Source organism: Hylobates moloch, unplaced genomic scaffold (genome assembly GCF_009828535.3).
Source record: "Hylobates moloch isolate HMO894 unplaced genomic scaffold, HMol_V3 SCAFFOLD_9, whole genome shotgun sequence".
NCBI classification, from domain to species: domain Eukaryota; kingdom Metazoa; phylum Chordata; class Mammalia; order Primates; family Hylobatidae; genus Hylobates; species Hylobates moloch.
The window spans coordinates 25991793-26006772 of NW_026652284.1; the positions used below are offsets into that span (position 1 = coordinate 25991793).

Below are 14980 nucleotides of genomic sequence, written 5' to 3' on the forward strand. Positions count from 1 at the left end.
ACATGCGTACACAGAGACACACATGCACACACAGACACACAGAGACACATGCACACACAGAGACACATGCACACACAGACACACATGCACAGACACATGCACACACAGACACATGCACACACATGCACACAGACACATGCGCACACATGCACACACAGGCACACATGCACACAGAGACACACATGCACACACATGCACACACGCATGCACACACACAGACACACATGCACACACATGCATGTACACACACCCTTCAGTAGGATGTGCCAGAGAGGCTGGAAAGTAGTTTCAGTTCTACACACTGGCTGGAAAATGACAACTGACACGTGAGATGAGGAGTTTCTGGAGTGGAGAAGTGTTCCTGAATACTTTGAGGGCTGACATCAAAGGGGCCAAACTGCTCAGTGTTTGTAGTTAACTGAGAAAGAGCCAGCTTGAGGCAGAGGAATAGCCTCTTTCTCTGTCTGCAGAGGAAGCGCGACAGTCATGTGCCCGAGAGAAATGCAAAGGCCCTCCGCCCACATCCATCCTGGCCAGCCTGGCTCTGGGCTTGGAAGCAGGTGAGAGCCACTCACGGTCTCACCTTAGGGACTTGGGATGCCCACCAACTCTGCCCAGCAACTAACTGGTATGAGGCTGTTCATTCCTTTACTCTGGCTTGGGGTTTTGTCACTGTATTCTTTTTATTTATTTATTTTTTTGAGACAGAGTCTTGCTGTGTCACACAGGCAGGAGTGCAGTGGTGCAATCTCGGCTCACTGCAACCTCCGTCTCCTGGGTTCAAGCGATTCTCCTGCCTCAGCCTCCCAAGTAGCTGTAGCTGGGATTACAGGAGTGCACCACTGTGCCCAGCTACCTTTTGTTTTTTGTTGTTGTTGATGTTGTTTTTTTTTTTTTTTTTGAGATGGAGTCTCACTCTGTCGCCAGGCTGGAGTGCAGTGGTGCAATCTCGGCTCACTGCTACCTCCGCCTCCCGGGTTCAAACGATTCTCCTGCCTCAGCCTCCTGAGTAGCTGAGACTACAGGTACGTGCCACCACACCCAGCTAATTTTTGTGTTTTTAGTAGAGATGGGATTTCAGCATGTTGGCCAGGATGGTCTTGATCTCTTGACCTCGTGATCCACCTGCCTCGGCCTCCCAAAGAGCTGGGATTACAGGCATGAGCCACCGTGCCTGGCCTTACTTTTTGTATTTTTAGTAGAGATGGCGTTTCACCATATTGGCCAGGCTGGTCTCAAACTCCTGACCTCAAGTGATCCACCCACCTTGGCCTCCCAAATAGCTGGGATTACAGGTATGAGCCACTGTGCCTGGCTGAATTTTATTTTCTGTAGAGACGAAGTCTTGCTTTGTTGCCCCTGCTAGTCTTGAACTCCTAGCCTCAAGCAATCTTCCTGCCTTAGCCTCCCAAAGTGCTGAGACTACAGGTGTGAGCCACCGTGCCACCATGCCTGGCAGGAATATATTAGCGATCACAATATGTGTGGAAAGGTTAAATTTTCCCCATTATAAACAAAGGCTCAGTTTGGATAAAAAATAAAAATGTGGAAATATGCTGTCAACAAGAAGACCCATCTAAAATAGAAAGGCACTGGTTTTAACCCCTTTCACAATCACATCTTCCTGGGAGGGATTGGAGCCCAGAGACCCCCATCATTTACCATGTGATCCTAAGCATGGTGACCTCCAGACCTTAGTTTCCTTATCTATAAAGTAGGGCTAATGCTCCCAGGGCTGTGCGGAGAACACTGTAACAATGCATGTGGGAGGGATAATGATTTGCTTAATCAGTCATTTACACTTCAGTATGAACGTGTTTCACATCCTTCCCTGAGACTCAGTTTAGATCAGGAGAGGTGGGGAAAAGCTCAAGAGCCTCTGGGAGGGAAAGTCAAGGAGTGAGGGTCAGGGGCCAGCCTTTATCTGCAGGCTGTCCCCTGAATGTCCTGTGGCCTGGGTGGGGCCCTGGTTATCCAACCGTGAGATCAAAAGAAGTCCAGTCTCCCAGGCCCAGACACAGCTTCCTGGGGCCAGTGACGTTGACTTGTGGCTCTAGGTGACACAAGAAATGGGGGAGGAAGTGATTGCAATAGCAGAGGGTGAGGAAATCCTGGGCCTCACTCTTGTTTTAGCGAGCAACAGGATGAACAGAGGTCAGATCTGCTCAACCCTCCTTCAGTAAGCAGTCATTGAAACAACTTGTGCCAGCCGGGTGCGGTGGCTCACGCCTGTAATGCCAGCACTTTGGGAAGCTGAGGCGGGAGGATCACCTGAGGTCAAGGAGTTTGAGACCAGCCTGGCTAACATGGTGAAACCCTGTTTCTACTAAAAATACAAACAACAACAAAAAAAAATTAGCTGGGCGTGGTGGCGCATGCCTGTAATCCCAGCTGCTTGGGAGGCTGAGGCTGGAGAATCGCTTGAACCCAGGAGGCAGAGGTTGCAGTGAGCTGAGATTGCGCCATTGCACTCCAGCCTGGGCAACAGAGCGAAACTCTGTCTCAAAAAAAAAAGAAAAAAGAAGAAACTACTTGTGCCAGGCCCTGTGTGGGGTTCGCATGGGAAGTCTCCTCCATCTCACCTGTTTCTTTGGATTCCTTTCTCTTTATTACACCATGAAGTTTTTTGCCACTTCAGCCTCCTTTGGTTGGAAACTGAGTCTAGGTTTTGGTCAATCACTTCAGCAAGCAGCACCACTCCCAGCTGCTTGAGCCACACCCCGGATCCAGAATCACCAGCAAATATACCTACTGGAGGAGGTCAGCCCGATCTGAAGTGGCGTTCCTTTTTCCCTGGTCTAGTACTCTTACACTCACTTCCACATGTAGTCCCCAGGTTTTTGCTGTTTTCGTTTTGTTTTGTTTTGTTTTGGAGACAGAGTCTTGCTCTGTCACCCAGGCTGGAGTGCAGTGGCATGATCATGGCTCACTGCAGCCTCCACCTCCTGGGCTCAAGCGATCCTCTCACCTTAGCCTCCTGAGTAGCTGGGACCACAGGTACATGACCCCACACCCGACTAATTTTCTAAATTTTGTGTAGAGATGAGGTCCCCCTATGTAGCCCAGGCTGGTCTTGAACTTCTGGCCTCAAAGAATCCTCTTACCTTGGCCTCTCAAAGTACTGGGATTACAGGCATGAAGCACTGCACCCAGGCTTTGCTGGTATCGCTTAGCAAGGTTTTCCAGCTCATTTGGTGTGTAAGCCTTTCCCATCCAGCTCAGACTTTTTTCTTTCTTTTTTTTTTTTTTTCAATTTCGTAAGAAATTCCAGGGCAGGTCAGATTTTCATGTGTAGTTATATTTCCCTGCAGAATGAGAGGATCTGGCTCTACTTAATGGGCTTAGAAAAGTGACACAGCCCAGGTCACACAGCTTCTAAGTGGTTCAGAGCCTGAGCACTTAACCCATACCCTCTCCCGCCTTTGCTTTATTTTTTATTTTATTTTATTTTTTTTTTTTTTTTGAGACGGAGTCTTTCTCTGTCCCCCAGGCTGGAGTGCAGTGGCGCGATCTCGGCTCACCGCAACCTGCACCTCCTGGGTTCACGCCATTCTCCTGCCTCAGCCTCCCGAGTAGCTGGGAATACAGGCGCCCACCAACACGCCCGGCTAATTTTTTGTGTTTTTAGTAGAGACGGGGTTTCACCGTGTTAGCCAGGATGGTCTCGATCTCCTGACCTCGTGATCCGCCCGCCTCAGCCTCCCAAAGTGCTGGGATTACAGGCTTGAGCCACCGCGCCTGGCTCCGCCTTTGCTTTAAAACAAGCCCCCTCATTAGAACGCTTGAGCTCCAAAGCTGTGGCTGCCCATCCAACGTGGGGAGAAGGACAGGGCCTTGCCAAAAGGTCAGGGGTCAGGGATGGAGCTGTGCCTGTTCTCTGCTCTGCTCAATGTGTCCCTGGGCAGACCCAGGCCTGTGGGCCTTTCTTTGAACCCGGGGTGCTCAGAGAAGACTTCCATTTGCCTGTGTAACGGCTCTGCCCCAGCCCAGGGCTCCCCTGGACTTCCTTGCTTCCAGGCTGAGAGAGACCAGGTTTGAAGGCGGATGTCTTTTCCCCTGCAGGGAAGTTCTGGCACATCGCTGACCTGCACCTTGACCCTGACTACAAGGTATCCAAAGACCCCTTCCAGGTGTGCCCATCAGCTGGATCCCAGCCAGTGCCCAACGCAGGCCCCTGGGGTGACTACCTCTGCGATTCTCCCTGGGCCCTCATCAACTCCTCCATCTATGCCATGAAGGAGATTGAGCCAGAGCCAGACTTCATTCTCTGGACGGGGTGAGTACGGTCGAGGTGGCAGCTGCCCTGTGCCAGGCGTCTGCTATGTGCTACATACCAGTTCGGCCCTTTGCCCACATCATCTCCTTTAATCCTCACATCCGTCTCCCGTCAGGCTGAGGAGCCTAAAGCTCAAAGGAGTTTTGTAACTTGCCCGGGGATCCCTGAGTCCAACTGATTCCAGTCTGTGTCCTCAACCTCCATGTCTCCTGGCTGCGGCAGAACGCAGCTCTCAGTCAGGCTTTGGACGTGGTCCTGGCATGCCTGGGCCCCTGGAGAGTGTCCAGGTTTTAAGCTATGGGTGGACACTGGAGCCATTTCCCCTGGGGCTTAGGGACTCTAAGTCTGAGAGATCCAAGTGCAGGGAGGGAAGAAGTCATGAGGGCTGAAGGTGGCCCAGCCTGGGGTCCTAGTGTCCTGGCCGGCTGCTGGCCACCCTGGGCTGCCCAGTGGCCCTGGATTTTCTTACCAGCCAGAGCTCTGCTCTACAGAGTGACAGCTTGAGGGCTGATCCTACTCAGCCGCAGAGACCCAGTTTCTGCTTCCTGTCCAAGGTTGCTGCTCTAATTCCTTCAACTTTCCTGGGAACTTGCCTCCTTATCATTCAAGATTCCCCCATTCCGGCCAGGCATGGTGGCTCATACTTGTAATTCTAGCACTTTGGGAGGCCGAGGCAGGTGATCACTGGAGGTCAGGAGTTTGAGACCATCCTGGCCAACATGGTGAAACTCCGTCTCTACTAAAAATACAAAAATTAGCCTGGCGTGGTAGTGCACACCTGTGGTCCTAGCTACCCGGGAGGCTGAGGCAGGAGAATCGCTTGAATTCGGGAGGTGGAGGTTGCAGTGAGCCGAGATCACACCACTACACTCCCAGCCTGAGTGACACAGCAAGACTCTGTCTCAAAAAAAAAAAAAAAAAGAAAGAAGAAAAGATACCCCCATTCCCTCGCTTGCTCCGTCACTTGGCAGGGCAACAAGTTGTGCTCAGTTGTGGGGTAGATGCCAGGGAGGTGAGGTGATGGACACCCATACTTGACTCCAAGGAGCTCGTGGTCTTGTGGGCAATGCAGACAAAGCCATTGACCCTACCCTTACATCCCAGCCAGGAGAGAGGGTCACCTGGGGGGATGTGGGAGCTTCACAGGGCACATGATCCCATCTGGCAGGATTAGGGGAAGGACACCCTGCAGGAGGTGGTGGAGCAGGGGAGCTCTCGAGGAAGGCTGGAAGGAATTCTGACTTTGCGCTCCCTCTACCAGCCTCAGTGGACACTTCTATAAGGCAGGGTGAAACCCGCGATGCCCCTAGCTGTGATGTGGTTTGTGGATGTGACCAGGAAGGACCCTCAGATGAACCTGCCAGGCTGCACACATAAGAAGACATGTGACATTGTCTCAGGAGGGGCCTGGACAGCTCTGGCTTCCTTGGGCTCAGGAATCAATCTAAGAAGAGAGTGAGCTTTGGTCCATGACCTTGGGCCTGCTCCCTCGAGGGGCCTCGCTGGGGGAGCTTCTGATTTCTCCGAGAAGGGAGAGCATGTGTAGCATTCTGACAGATGGGATCCCTCGGGAAATTCATGATCCTTTAACAGATGCACATTTTTTTTTTGAGACAGTTTCGCTCTTTTTGCCCAGGCTGGAGTGCAATCGTGATCTTGGTTCACCACAATCTCCGCCTGCTGGGTTCAAGCGATTCCCCTGCCTCAGGCTCCCGAGTAGCTGTGATTACAGGCATGTGCCACCACACCCGGCTAATTTTGTATTTTTATTAGAGATGGGGTTTCTCCATGTTAGTGAGAGTGGTCTCAAACTCCCGACCTCAGGTGATCCACCCGCCTCAGCCTCCCGAAGTGCTGGGATTGCAGGCCTGAGCCACCCCGCCCGGCCACAGTTGCACCTTTTTTTCCTGGGAAATCTCTGAGACCTTGAAGAGATACACAGCATCAGATGAGAAGATCTGTAGGACCCTTTGCAATTCTTCAATTATAATGAAATTTGACTTCTAAGAGAGCTGCAGTCCCTTTGAGGATGGCCATTAGAAATCAGGTGTGTTTTACTACTCAGGAGGCTGAGGCAGGAGAATTGCTTGAACCTGGGAGACGGAGGTTGCAGTGAGCCGAAATTGCGCCACTGCACTCCAGCCTGGGTGACAGAGCAAGACTCCATCTCAAAAAAAAAAAAAAAAAAAAAAGAAAGAAATTAGGTGTTTTTTTTTTTTTTTTTTTAGATGGAGTCTCGCTGTGTCGCCCAGTTTGGAGTGCAATGGTGCGATCTCGGCTCACTGGTGCCCCCTACCATGCCTGGATAATTTTTGTATTTTTAGTAGAGATGGGGTTTCACCATATTGGCCTGGCTGGTCTCGAACTCCTGACCTTATGATCCGCCTGCCTCGGCCTCCCAAAGTGCTGGGATTACAGGCGTGAGTCACCGCCCCCGGCCTAGGTGTGTTTTTTATTAGACAGAATTAGATTCTCTAATCTAGAAATAAAAAATATGAAATTTTGTCCCTGTGTCTTTGGGTTTCTGGCCTGTCCCCAGGGAGTTTTCAGGGCAAAACAGCCCCTCTTGCTGCCCTAATGTGGGTATCAGAGACACTATAGGATGCAGTGGCTGTGAGCATAGACTCTGGGGGCCAGGCTGACTGGGTTCAAATCTTGGCCCCACCACTTCCTAGTGGTGTACACTTATGCACGATTTTTTTCTCCCGTGTCTCTGGTGCTTGATTTAGGATAGGCACAATTCTTTTTTTTTTTTTTTTTTGAGACGGAGTCTCGCTCTGTCGCCCAGGCTGGAGTGCAGTGGCGCGATCTCGGCTCACTGCAAGCTCCGCCTCCCGGGTTCACACCATTCTCCTGCCTCAGCCTCTCTGAGTAGCTGGGACTACAGGCGCCTGCCACCACGCCCGGCTAATTTTTTTGTATTTTTAGTAGAGACGGGGTTTCACCGTGGTCTCGATCTCCTGACCTCGTGATCCGCCCGCCTCGGCCTCCCAAAGTGCTGGGATTACAAGCGTGAGCCACCGCGCCCGGCCAAGGATAGGCACAATTCTTAACTTTTCTGTGTCTTAGTTTATTTATTTGTCAAACGGGCCTAATCTAACAATAGAATTTACATTGCAGCGTTATAATGGGGAAAAAATGAGTGGCTGTGGCAACAACACACAGAAAGTCCCTGGTAGAAAGTCAGCTGGTATGAGCTTCTAGCAGCAGTATTAATACTATTATGCTAATTAGTTTCCCTAGGGGAATACCTGGGCAGCAGAGGCCTCAGGATTTTGACTGTCTGGATGTCTCCCCATTCCTACACTCCATCTGCCACCATTCTCCTCCCCTTGCCGAGCATTTCTAAGGTGGACCCAAGAATTTTGATTCATGGCATGAAGGGCACAATGGTCCCAGGGCAGAATCAGTACCTGCCCTGGAAATGATCTGAACCCTACACTTGAAGCCAGCTTCAAACTCCTTTGAACTCTTCTGGAAAGGAACAGAATTCAGAGATGGCTTCTCAACCCTGAGTTCCCTCGGGGTTTGCACATGGGACTGGAACTCCAGAGCTTTCCTCTCTTACATAATAATATTCATTACAACCTAGCAGCTACTCTTACTGTACTATATTATGTATATAATTTTCCTCCTTGATGGATACCTAACAAACACTCTGTGAGTAAGAACTGTATTATCGCTGAGCGCGGTGGCTCACGCCTGTAATCCCAGCACTTTGGGAGGCCGAGGTGGGCGGATCACAAGGTCAGGAGATCGAGACCATCCTGGCTAACACGGTGAAACCCTGTCTCTACTAAAAATACAAAAAAATTAGCCGGGCGTGGTGGCGGGCGCCTGTAGTCCCAGCTACTCGGGAGGCTGAGGCAGGAGAATGGCGTGATGGCGTGAACCCGGGAGGCGGAGCTTGCAGTGAGCCGAGATCGTGCCACTGCACTCCAGCCTGGGGGACAGAGAAAGACTCCGTCTCAAAAAAAAAAAAAAAAGAACTGTATTATCCCAACATTACAGATGAGTTAATAGAGGCTCAGAGAGGTTAAACAGCCAGTCAAGGGACCCACAGCAGGAAAATGGCAAAGCCTAGTTCTCAGCTCTGTCCCATCTGACTCCACTCTAGCCTGGCTTTCCCCCTCAAGGGGACATCTGAGGGCCGGGGACATCTGAGGCCCAGATCCATAGGTTTTCCTCTCACTGCAGAGCTGTCCCTTCCTTTTCTTCTGCCCCTTCCTGAGTTGCCTGCCCCAAATTGGCTTGGTGGTGTTTTGTAGTGATGACACGCCTCACGTGCCCGATGAGAAACTGGGAGAGGCAGCTGTACTGGAAATTGTGGAACGCCTGACCAAGCTCATCAGAGAGGTCTTTCCAGGTAAGACTGTGCCATCGGTCCCTCCACAGTGTTCTCGGAACTCTAGGCACTGCCTGGCACAGTGGGACAATAGCAGCAGCGAGTGTCCTGGCTGACCTTCATCCATGGACAGCGATGGCTGTTGGCCAGGTCTTTATGGTGACCATTTCTCACCTTCCTAACAAGCCTGAAGGCAACATGCAAGCCCACGGGCCGGTGAATACACACAGAATCCTATCAAAGGAGACGCCTGGCCTTTCACTGCCTTCTGCTCTTGCCTATCACCAGACTCATGAGCCCTTCTCCAGGGGTCACACGGGTGTCATCCCTGGGTGAGTCTCACACACAGCCCTTGTGTCCTGCTCTGGAGTTGGCATCCATCACCCTCAAACTGTCCTGGCTGCCAGAGCCTCTGGGAAATGCTAATTTCCAGCCAAGGTGCTGTTTCTTGTTGCTTCGAAGGACTTTGGAGCCTGGCAGAGCAGGCAGGGACTGGGGGTGAGTGAGGGAGCAGCCCTACGGGACACTATAGGGTGAATAGGGTTTGCGTGGCCCCATCTGATGGCCCTTGCAAATGTTTTAAAGCAGTCTGCACCGAAAACAACATCCCAGAGGCTAAATCTAGCTGCCAGGCTGCCAACTGGGTGCCTGAGAAAACAGTCCATAGCCCCCGCCCCCACATTTTTTGGGTTCCAGTACATCTGCTCCCTCTAAAGAGCTTTGTCATGGGTCCCAGGACACAGATATGGAGTAATAATCAAAATAAATAATGGCACTAGCAACAGTCACTCTAGATCAAGTGTAAAGCGTCAGGCTGGCTCTAAGAATTTTCAAGCCTTAGCTCCTTCACTGTCACCCTAAGCCTTGGGGGAAGTGCTGTGACCTCAGTTTTACTGACGAGGGAGGTGAGCCTTAGGGTTCAGTAAACTAGTGAAGGTCACATTTACTTAACAGGCCCAAATCCTGGCGTGAGCACCGCCCTTACTGTCTGTTCCTGCTGCTTCCTTCCCTCAACACAAGTCAATCTAGGCAAAGAGACGCCTGGATGCTTCCGGCTTATCTAACCCAGCCAACCCAAGTCAGGCTGCTTGGTTTCCTTTGTCTTCCAGCAGGGGTCACTAGTTACGGTCAAACCAGGACATTCCCCTGACCCCAGCAGCAGGCATCATTATTCCCAATGCATAGAAAAGGAACCGATGGCTCTGATCGAGTCAGTTTCTAGGGTGGGACTCAGACTTAGATCCAACTGGGAGCACCTCTCCTTCGCTTCATCGGAACACAAGTCAAATAATGGGTAAGAAAATGCTTCACTGACTGTTTTGTTTTTTGAGAGAAGGTCTTGCTGTCACCCAGGCTGGAGTACAGTGGCACGATCAAGGGTCACTGCTGCCTTCATCTCCCAGACTCAAGCAATCCTTCCATCTCACTCTCCTAAGTAGCTGGGATTACAGGCACACGCCACCACGCCCTGCTAATTATTTTTATTTTCATTTTTATTTATTTATTTATTTATTAAGACTGAGTCTTGCTCTGCCACCCAGGCTAAAGTGCAGTGGTGCGATCTTGGCTCACTGCAACCTCCACCCCCACGGGTTCAAGCGATTCTCCTGCCGCAGCCTCCCGAGTAGCTGGACTACAGGCATCCACCACCATGGCCAGCTAATTTTAGTATTTTTGGTAGAGATGGCATTTCACTATGTTGGCCATGCTGGTCTCAAAGTCCTGACCTCAAGTGATCCGCCCGCCTCGGCCTCCCAAAGTGCTGGGATTACAGGCGTGAGCCACTGTGCCTGGCCTGTTTTCAATTTTTGTAGAGATGGGGGTCTTGCTGTGTTACCTAGGTTGGTCTTGAACTCCTGGGCTCAAGTAATTCTCTCTCTTAGCCTCCCAAAGTGTAGGGATTACAGGCATGAGCCACCATGCCTGGCCTATTGACTATGATTTATCACACAAATGTAAATTATAAGATTTTGTAGTTTCTACCACACTTGCACGTTTATCGAATTTCCTAATATCCAAGATGCCATTGACTGAAAGATGCATCATTATGTATAACTAAGAAAAAACAGCTACCAATTATAATCTGACACAGCTCTTTCTCATGGCCACACCTCACTTTTAGAGATGGTACTATGAGAACAAATTGGAAGAGATGAAATGAAGGTATTATCTAGCTGAGAATTCTAAAAACACAAGTCAAGCAGAATGCTCCGATTTCGTAGATAATTAAACTGAAGCACAGAGAGGTCAAGTAAGTGGCCTAAGAAGAGGAAGGGACTGAAACTCAAGATTCAGGGTTCCACATCATGTGTTCTTCAACTTTACCCACCAGAGTCAGCTATGAACACTGGTCCCCACCTCATCAGCACAGCCAAGTGGTTGACAACACAGGCACGCAAGGCAAACGAATCCAGGGCCCTGGGCCAGGTGCAGTGATCACATGCCTGTAAACCCAGCACTTTGAGAAGCTAAGGCTGGAGGATCGCTTGAGGTCAGGAGTTTGAGACTGGCCTGGGCAACATAGCAAGACCCTGCTTCTAAAAAAAATAAAAAAAATTAGCTGTGTGTGGTGGTGTGTATCTATACTCTTAGCTACTTGGGAGGCTGAGGCAGGAGGATCACTTGAGCCCAGGAATTTGAGGTTACAATGAGCTATGATCATGCCACTGTACTGCAGCCTGGGCGGCAAAGCAAGACCCTGTCATGGAGGGCCCAATTCTAGCTCTGCTGTGGTTTAGCTGGGTAATCTCATAAAGACTCAGTCTGCTCCCTGTGAAAAAGGAAAATAATGGTACCTGTGCATAGGGTTGTTATGAGGATTAAATAAGGTAATTCATTCACTCATTTAGTCAATCAACAGATAGTTATTGAGCATCCACTATGGGTGAGACACCATTCCAGGAGTAGAAGACATGGCAATGAACAAGACACCAGGTCGCACCCTCACGGAGCTTATGTTTGCAAGGAGCTGGGCACACAGACACAGTGAAAACATAGGAGTGAGTCCCTCCCTTCTCAAATGCCCTTGGGATTCAGGGATTTTTTTTTTTTTCTTAAATGGATTCTTAATGGTTGCTGGCATTTACTTTAGAGAGGTGAGGTTTCTCTAGGCAGTTACAGTGATGCGTTTGACAACCTCCTACTCTGGCAGAGTTCTCAGCATTTCCAGGTCTTGTCGGCTGTACAGGGCAAAGGGTGTGTCAGAGATATTTCCCAACTGGAATGGGAGGCTCCAGCCTCCCTCATTTGTTCCAGGTCACTCCCTGTGATAGACTAAGCTCATATAAGGGCACGGCCCTGTTCTGAGTCCAAGAGTTATTTTTTTGATTGTCAAATATTTATTGAGCACCGATTAGGTGCCAGACACCGAGCATAAAATAAAAACAGAAATGAAGCTGTTCATGTGGAGGAAATGAGTCTGATGGGTTCCCCTACACCTCCGGGCCTCATTCACAGGCCCCTTCCTCAGGGAGGCCTCCCCAAACCCACTCCTACCCTCTGTTATTACTCCCAGAGCAAGTGGCCATTCCCTTTTTGTGACATCCCTTACACCTCTACTCGATACCTGTCAACCCTATTGAACGGCAGGACCTCTGGGGCTGGAAGCCTGGTTTCCAGCTCTATGCACTGGCTCATAGTTGGTGCTCAATAAGACACTTGCTGACTGCATGGATGAGTGAAACTCCTAAGGCCTCCCAGAGTGAAGCAGACCCTTTCCCTAACAGTGAGATGATCTGGAATCAACGGGAATCGGGAACACTAAATTACCAAGTGGCTGATGGTGATCGGACTCGTTTAGACCTAGTTTTCCCCTTCTCATCATCTGCTGCTTTCCTTCTAACCAGGAAACTTTCTGCTGGGAATGGGTTTAGGGACTGTGATGAAAGAACCCACTGCTCTTCCCTCCAATGTCTAAGCAAAGTTCAGTCAGATTCTATCAAGTGTGGGTTTCCTATCTGTGTCTTTTCCTCATCTGTGCTATCACTCTTCCCCTTGAGCTCTGATGGCCAGCGGCCAACAGAAAATGACTCACTCCCCCGAGTGCTTTTGCATATATATTTTGATATTTCACCCTTTCTTCCCAGATACTAAAGTCTATGCTGCTTTGGGAAATCATGATTTTCACCCCAAAAACCAGTTCCCAGCTGGAAGTAACAAGATCTACAATCAGATAGCAGAACTATGGAAACCCTGGCTTAGTAACGAGTCCATCGCTCTCTTCAAAAAAGGTACCAACACCATCTGCTCCTATCAGGAGCACTTACTGTATGCCAGGGTCTGATCTTCATCTACACAACAACCCCTTGGAATAAGTACTGATTTTATCCCCAATTTACAGATAAGGAAGCCAGGGTCATATAGCTTAGAAAAGGCAGTCTTGGGAGCAGAATCCAGAATTAACTCCAAAGCCCTTCCTCTAAACCCCACGACACTGGTGATGCTCCTAGGTTCATATTTATTTATTGAGCCTTTACTGTGTGCCAGGCACTGCCCTCAGCCTGGTCCTAGACACTTCACAACAACCCTTGGAAGGAGTGGTTTCATTTCCAGCAGGTTTGAACCTTGCCACCACTGACACCATGGGCTGGATGACTCTGTCGCAGACGACTGCCACGTGTGTTGCAGAATGTTGCAAACACTCACTAGAGTGATACCCTCAGGAACACCCCCAGTTGTGACAATCAAAAATGTCTCAGACATTGCCCAGTGTTCCCGGGAGCCAGAAGCACCTGGTTCAGAATGACTGGTTCAGAAACACAGCCAGCCCAAGGTGACTTTAACCCTACTCTTCCCTTTCCTCGGTCTCCTGCTGTTGGGACTCCCCAGTGGTTAAAGCCAACCAGAAGCCTGTGGCACAGAAGCATGTTCATTTAGTCCGCATAGATCAGCTCTTGGGAAAGACAGCTGAGCAGTGAAGGGTGGACAGTGGATCTGGATGGGCAAACACACATCACTGCTATTCTCACTATACAGATAAGGAAACCGAGGTATAGAGAGGTGAAGTTACTTTCCCCAGTTGCACAGCGAATGAGTTCCAGAGCCAGGACTTGAATCCAGGCCTCCTGGCTCCAGAGGCTCTGATCTTCCAGACTGATGTCCCACCCACGGGAAAGATGGGAGGGGAAGATGCAAGGGAAAAACAAAGTGGGACAGTGAGGTGGAAGGGGCGGGAGCCTGTCTGGCCAGAGGTGGGGGCCTCCTTCATATTGTCCCTGGCTGTGACAGGTGCCTTCTACTGTGAGAAGCTGCTGGGTCCCAGCGGGGCTGGGCGAATCGTGGTCCTCAACACCAATCTGTACTATACCAGCAATGCGCTGACAGCTGACATGGCGGACCCTGGCCAGCAGTTCCAGTGGCTGGAAGATGTGCTGACCAATGCATCCAAAGCCGGGGACATGGTAAGAGGCCCTGCTTCTTTCTTTTCTCATCTGGGGTTATTTCCTGCACAAGTCTCCCGCTTGGCACAAACTCACCCACCCACCCAAAGATGCCCATGTCCCAGAGGGTCCTTCATAAGCCTGGCACCAGCAGAGGGCTTCCTCCATCCGCACCACAGCCCTGTGTGCTGGGATCTGGAGCCCACTGCAGATGAGGACCCTGAGGCTCACAAAGAGTGGTGACGGTCCCAAGTCACACAATAAGTGATGAAGCCCAGACTAGAAGACCAGTCTCCAGACTCCAAGTCCAGTGCTCTTTCCACTCCCACCACATGCGCCGCTGCAGCCAGTACTGTGTGCCAGACCTCCAGGGGATGCCCTGCCCTGAAGTGTGTCCAGCTAGTCTGCTGGCCTGACAGCTCCTCAAGGGCTGGCTCAGTGTCTCATTTGCCCAAGTCCTTGCACTGACCAGCCCATCCCAAGAGGATCTCACAGCTGGTGCCCATGAGCACGCACTATGCCAACACTGGGCATGTTGTTTAGGACATTATACAGATGATCTCAGGTAGCAGAACATGGAAACCCTGGCTCAGTAGCGAGGCCATCATTCTCAAAACCCCACCAGCTACGTTCTATTCCAGATGAGAAAACAGCAGCTCAGAGAGGTGCCACACAGCTGGTGTCTAAGCTGCAGTCTGACTCCAAAACCCACACAGTTAACCCTGTCCCCTGTTCTAACTCCTGCCATGGTGGCCAAATGCCCAGGTGTTGTCAGCTGAGTGACTCAAGGAATGTAAGAAACGAATGCACATTACCGCGTAGCATATCACACAGCCATGCAAGAATGGTTGCGTTGGCTGGGCGCCGTGGCTCACGCTTGTAATCCCAGCACTTTGGGAGGCCGAGGCGGGCGGATCACAAGGTCAGGAGATCTAGACCACGGTGAAACCCCGTCTCTACTAAAAATACAAAAAAATTAGC

At 50.5% G+C, this 14980-nt stretch overlaps 1 protein-coding gene across 1 annotated transcript in view; it reads left to right on the plus strand.

Annotated features, from left to right (window-relative positions):
• Positions 1-14980, plus strand: part of SMPDL3B (sphingomyelin phosphodiesterase acid like 3B) — a 26305-nt gene that overhangs the window by 7366 nt on the left and 3959 nt on the right. Inside the window, exons 2-5 of the mRNA XM_032759486.1 lie at positions 4063-4276; positions 8545-8642; positions 12707-12850; positions 13848-14020. Coding sequence (XP_032615377.1) covers positions 4063-4276; positions 8545-8642; positions 12707-12850; positions 13848-14020 — 629 coding nt within the window. The remainder of the gene's footprint in view (positions 1-4062; positions 4277-8544; positions 8643-12706; positions 12851-13847; positions 14021-14980) is intronic.